General features: G+C 41.9%; 1 protein-coding gene across 2 annotated transcripts; it reads right to left on the bottom strand.

Annotated features, from left to right (window-relative positions):
- Window positions 1–683: 683 nt before the first annotated feature.
- Window positions 684–5,655, bottom strand: klhl26 (kelch-like family member 26). Of its 2 annotated transcripts, XM_020655230.3 has the most exons (3): window positions 5,394–5,655; window positions 4,081–4,263; window positions 684–3,592 (listed from the first exon to the last, which is right to left on the bottom strand). In XM_020655230.3, exons 1-3 carry the CDS (start codon window positions 5,441–5,443, stop codon window positions 2,011–2,013), a joined length of 1,815 nt encoding a protein of 604 aa, XP_020510886.2. In that variant the 5' UTR covers window positions 5,444–5,655; the 3' UTR covers window positions 684–2,010. The 2 variants fall into 2 exon arrangements, with proteins under 2 accessions (XP_020510886.2, XP_020510893.2); XM_020655237.3 differs by lacking the exon at window positions 4,081–4,263.
- Between the last annotated feature and the right edge of the window lie 1,084 nt (window positions 5,656–6,739).

A 6,739-nucleotide genomic window follows, 5' to 3' on the forward strand; every position in this document is an offset into this window, starting at 1 on the left:
TGAAAATATCAGCCCTCCCTACTGTTATTTAATTATGACTTTGCTCTCAGGGATAAAACCAGACTGGCCTTTAGGAAAATTATCTTTACAGGCTCAACTGCAGCAAAGAAGACGATAATACATTCTTGGTTCTCTGTTGAACCTCTATCGATATAGGAATGGTTTAACTATTTTAGAGACATCTGTCTTATTGAAAGATCATTAGCTGTAATTCATAAGGCACGGGCATCCACTTTACAGGCTTGGGATTTCCTTATTTCAACTCTTTCAGATCCACTTTTTCTTGAACAAATATAACCAGTACTATTTTATAAACAAAACGTAAACCTACACTTTGTGTGAAACTGTTTACTTGAATTCTTTTATCTGTTTATTTGTTTTAGTTTTATTTATTGAGCTGTGTCTGTAGGTTTTATTTTATGTGCATGTGTGTATGTGTGTGTATATATATATATATATATGTGTGTGTGTACATGCATATCATAATTTTATTCAGTAATTTTGTCTTTGTTTCAAATGTTATGTATGTTTTTCCTCATCAAGGCATCAACGGTCTGTAAATAGTTTCTATGTTTGATGATGCTGTCTTAGGTTTCTGTCATTGAGGCTCATATGTCCAAGCATCTTATGTAGAATTTCAATAAAAAGTTGATCTCAAAAAAAATAAAACCATGGAAAGCAACTGAAAGGTATTTTTTTTTAAAAAACATGACACACCTTTAATAAAGGATGCACATACACGATCTTGTACATTCCCGTATGACTAAAGCGATATCCTTTATATTGCACTTCAACATGATAGCATGTGCTTTTCCTTGTACAGTCACAACAATACAAACACACACTAAGGCAAACAAGTGACAGTTTAAAAACAGACACTCCCCAACAGCACAGATGGTTGCATCTTAAAGAAAAAAAACAAGAACTTAAAGCTTGATTTTTCCATGCACACCCAAATTAGAATCATGTTCTGACAAATACTGCTTTGAAAAGTGCAGAAATGGCCCAAAAAAATAAAAACAGGAGCCTGCTTCAAACACTGCAAACAGACAGATTAAGTACTATTTTCCACGGATAATAAAAAACCGTCAGTATTACCATCATATAAGAATATAAGCATGTGTGGTACGCATGATGTAGCACTACTCTGACATACAGCAGCACACGATGGCATTTCACCACTTGAATAGGTCATGTAGCTGCCTCAAGAGATCCACACTGATTTGTTATGTTGACTGAGATAACACTTAGTGAGCTACTGTTGGATTCAGAAAAACACACTGGCAGTCACTATACTTGTGAAAAACAAGGAGCCCGTCAACATTCAAATCTTACTTTAAATTAAACAGCACAACAAGTGCTTGTGTTTATCTGTGCAGTCATCACTGTGCATTAATAAGTGGTTTGTTAAGTACTTCAAATAAGGAGACATAAAGAGAAAGATTTTCCTTCAGCTCGATTGTCTGAAACATTAAAAAAAAAGGAAAAAAGAAGCAAACAAAACTAAAACATTCACAATGGTACAATCAAAATGTCTAACACAATATAGAAGGTAGAGTTGGTTAACACCTTTTCAAACACACAAGACAACTCAAGAGTTTCAGTCAAAACGGAGATTTCCGAGATGACTTGTGCTGTCTGTAACATAAGCCCTTGACCGGTGACATTACAAAACGTCTATGGACTAAATAATGTTCTTTCAGGAAAAAAAAGTGTTAAAAATGTAGTTAATACTCGTGTTTTTACACTTCATTTGGCGAGGACTAGCTAATGAATGTGAGACAGGTAGGAAATAATTGTGCTTGGTTACTTTTACAGTTGTTTCCTCAAATCAATGAGCACACTCACACACATACAGTACACACACAGACAAACACACACACACAAACACACACACAAACACGTATACAAACACACACAGTAGCTTACATAATATTCACACTTTGTGTTGACTCAGGTTCGGCAGAAAGAGCACATGGAATGAAATCTTCACAGTCACAGGTCGGATGGTTAGTGTTGCGTTGTGTTTTGTGGAATTATTATTGGTGTACAAGCAATGCCAGCAAAGGATTCTGGGAAGTGCAAATCCCTCTCCCACTCATCTGTGTCCGTGTTGTACACCTGCACGATGCTTGTGACGTTGTTAAGATGCCAGTTGTAGCCCCCTACGATGTAGATCTTCCTGTCCAGTAAACAGCAGCCTGCCTCAGACTGCCCGGCTCTCATTGGGCTGACGGTGGTCCACTGGTCATTTTCTGGAATGTAATACTCGACTGCTAGCACGTCAAAACAACGGTCCACATGGTCCATGCGACCGCCCAGAGCATACACTCGACCTCCGGTGCTGATCATGGCATGTAAAACTCTGGGCTCATTCATGGGAGCTCTGAAGTCCCACTGGTCTGAAACTGGGTCGTAGCGGTGGAGTGTTTTCTTGTCTTCCAGTGAGACCCCATAACCCCCTGATATATACAGTTTTCCTCCACATGGTGTCCCTGCATGACCCCAAATCCTACGTTTTAATGGCTCCACATAAGTCCACAGATTTTTCTTAGGGCAGTAACGCTCTACAGATGACAGACTGCCAGACCGATTGCGCCCCCCAGTGGCATACAGCTGTCCATGAAGAACATGGAGCTGAAACTGGATCCGGGCCTCCTGCAGGGGTTGGATGCGCAGCCACTGGCTGAGATGCGGGTCGTAGCGGTAGCAGCTGTCAACGGCACCCTCACCACTGCGATACTGCAAGTGCTGTCCACCCACAACATACACAAAGTTATCAAGCACTGAGACACAAGCATGGCTGCAGCCCGGCTCCATCTCTGTAAGCTCTTTGAACTGTCGGGAGGCGATGTCGGGGAGGTGGTACACCTTGGTGCTCACTGTGCGGTCATTGTCAGTGTACGGCGTCCCGCCAAAGGTGATGAGTGACATGACGTCAGAGCGTATGAGTGTACGAGAAGATTGCATCTCATGCTGCCGGAAGGGAAGAATCTGATAATTGAAGGCCTCGAGGAGAAACTGGCGACACAGCACGTCCTCCACCATGATGTCCACAGTTTGAACACTGTCCACCAGCTCCGAGGAGCGCATGAGGGGGAAGCGCACGTGGCAGAGGACGCTGCTGGCTTGAGCCCGACGCGACTCGTCATACTTGAGCCACTTGATGGCAGCGTGAAAGAGGTCAATCTCGCTACAGTTTTTGAGTTTGTTGCTATGCAGGAAGAAGACAAGGCGCTCCATGGGAATGTGCAAAAAATCCTCCTCCTCTGCAATTTGGAGGAAGTGTCGGAAGGTGAAGGCATCCACCGATTCTTTGAGGGAAGACAGGCTGAAGGTTGTGGCCATCTGACCGATGTGCAAACAGGTCTCCACGCTCATCGCTGACTTGAGGAACTCCTCGCAGAGCTCCACGACTGGAACCATCTGGAGAAAGACAGCAGCTCCAAGGACATCCTGAATACAGTCAAGGTCCAATGTGACCTCTGAACTGTAGGCGAAGTCAATGATATGCTTCAGACCACGGGCAGACAGACCCTTCAGCTCAATGGTATCTTGACTTGACTCCCTCATGCCTCCGGTGAACATTGCTCTGAAACACAAGAATGAGTCAATAAATGATGTGACATAATTTTATGTCCAACTTTTCTAGATGTGCTGATTTAAAATGTAATGGATTTGACTTATTGCAACACACAAATTATGTACAGCTACAATTTAAGTCAATCAGTTGTACATTCTCCTAATGTATGTTTAGTCATTCAGGATGTTGAAATTTCCTGAATTCATATAATTGGAATACCTCCTTCTTAAATTTCTATTATCATTTGTAACTGTTTAAAGACAAAAAATAAAGAAAAGGGTAAGTGAGTTAGGATTATGACTATTAGTTTTTCCCTCTTATACCTTCCCCCTCTCCTCACGGAGTAGCAGTAGTAGCTGAGTACAGTACTTTACCTATGAACTCCAGCTTGCTCTACCAGAGCACTTAGTGAAAATTGCTGAGTATAAAAGCATTGGATAAGAGCCTCCAACTTAAAATGCAAATGGGCAGAGAGGCAGCTTGTGATTTAGACTAACCTGAAGTAATCACTACAGGCGGCCAGCACGGCTTTGTGAACCTGGAAGCGCTCCTCGTTGATGGCAAGCACGACGTCAAGGAGTTGGCCCCGAGACCGCAAAAACGACAAGCCCTGGAGGAGGGTGGCACTGTGGCTTGGGGCCGAGAATGAACAGCGCAGGGTGCTATTCTTGTTAGCCATACTGGGAAGAAAAAAGGGCCTGGTCACAATGGGTGAATCAAGGCATCCCACACTTTTTTCACAAAGATAAAAAAAACCTCCCATATCTCCAGACAATGCTGACATTCTGAACTTGTAGATTTGTTTGTTGTTGTTATGTTAATATTATGTGCACAGCAAGAAGCCATTATATTTGCCCAAACAGCCAGTTTCTGTTTAGAAAAAAACAGAACTGATCCTAACAGAAATACATTAATAGACATCTAAAGAGTTTGCCACTGGGGGGGGGGGGGGCGGGAATGTACCATTCAGTGTCTTTACATTCTTTACAGTTAATCTGCAACCAGGAGAAAAGCATAGCTATGAGTAAAAGTATAACTCTGCTGATACAAGACAGAGTTCACAAAATAGAAATGAATAAAAAAAGAAATACTAATACTTGTGACAGCTGTCATATTAGTTTTTTTGTCCGTACCTTTTCAGTCTATAAATGGCTTTGAAACACTTGGAAGGCTGACTACTGATGACAAAATATCTCATCAAAAGTGATCCTATTTTAAGTTCAGATAAAAACTAAATTTAGAAATATGGTAGTCTAATGACATCTAATAAAAATGGATTTCAGATTTACTGCGTTTAGGCTGCAGCTCCGACACACAGCCAATATTTACTTTTTTGTTTATTTTTAAGGTTCCACATTCATGGGGGAAAACAACAAGCCCGTTGTGGCTCTGAAGTGGTGAAATGATTAACTCCAAGTGTATTTTATTGATTTATTGTTCCCCTACGTTAATTGCATCAAAAATATCATTAAGTTTGCGAGGTATTGTCTTCACTCTTCAAATGAGAAAATCGTCAACAAATAGGCTACGTTTAAAGTTTACTCGCTACTATGTATTTAAATGAGTTGCTCTTTGGGGACACAGACACTTTATTTCTGCTGGTCAGGTTAAAAACAAAAAGCACAGGCGGTGTTGATGTCTATAGGCCTGGACAGCTCCACGGTGTTTCCTGAATCTAATAAGCGACCCCGGTGCACTCCGGCCGGGTCGAGCTGCTCTGAAGGCCCGCAGACCATGAACTTTGCAGCAACACGGAGTCACCTGTCACACTCACCGGGGACATGTCACCTCCTCACGCCGCCTCACTCACCTGTTCTGTGGATACTGCGAAGCAAAATCCCCGCCATCCGACTCCGCCATCTTCTAGCTCAAAGCAACACGCATAGGGCATTTTCAGGAATGTTACGAGAAGGTCAATGGCTCAGTGGCCTGTTCATTGTAATTCACAAGTGTGGAAACGGCCTGTTGTTGAGACACGGACGGAGAGCACCCGTCGGCCGAGGCTCCTTCACTGAACACGGCGGCGGTGCGGACCTCTCCCTCACTTTGCTTCACTTCCTTCCTCTTGTGCTGACAGTCTGTGGCCACTGTGAGGCACCGGTGTTCCGTTTCTGCAGGTGAAGGCCTATAGCTACTAACTACACAAGCTCTAGTGACTAGACTGGCATTGTTCTTCTCCTAAAAGTCTAGTCTTTGAGGAAAATTGTGAGTCAATGTGTTGGCAAATAAGCGTAGGCCCAGCCTACAAAATTGTTCGATAGCTCTAGGATTGAGGACATGTCCAAATGGATTTAAGTCTTTTGGAAATAGTTGAGCCGTAGGTCTACACCAGGGGTGGGGCAACTGGCGGCCCGGGGGCCACATGCAGGCCCCCATCAACCCTCAACGTGGCCCTCAGGTCAATTTTTACATATCCATTAATTGGGAACATGAAGCAAACATGACTAAATATGCCATGAAATCATGAAAACCAGAAGTATGTCCATAATAATATTTGATCACTGGTATATGTTGAGTTAAATTGGAGAAAAAATTGACCGTAATCGTTTTTGTGTACTACAATTTGGCCCCCTAGCAGTGAGAATTAAATGAATGTGGCCCTTGCTGTGACCAATGTTGCCCATCCCTGGTCTACACCATAGACTGTAAAAATTACACATCAACGTTTAAAAAAAAAAAAAAAAAGCTTTAGATCATTTCGATGTTTGACTTAGGCTAGCCTATACTGTCATTTTTACTGTATGTTATAAAATGAAAATTGAATTAAATCTGTGTGGCAAGGCAATACAGTGGTTAGCGCTTATGTCAGTAACACCAGGCTGCGTACACTTCTTGTATGCCACAATCTTTACCTTAGTAACATGACAATCAAAAAAACAAGCACAAGCCTGTTAAGTAAACATTAATATAATCTTAGCTCCAACAGCATTGTTCTTTTTGTAAACTTTTGCCAATGATGTCCGCTGGCTTTATGTGTGTGCACTTTAAGATGAAGCTGTATAATTTCGTTGTACATTGTATAATGACAATAAAGACATTCTATTCTACTTCAAACTGAAAATGAATTGTATTCATTTTGAAACTATAAATGGGAAACAGGGAAAATAATGAGGATGTAAGATGAGAAGTTGCTGGAATAAAGTCATACAGGACCAC

Source organism: Labrus bergylta, chromosome 6 (assembly GCF_963930695.1).
Source record: "Labrus bergylta chromosome 6, fLabBer1.1, whole genome shotgun sequence".
NCBI lineage: Eukaryota > Metazoa > Chordata > Actinopteri > Labriformes > Labridae > Labrus > Labrus bergylta.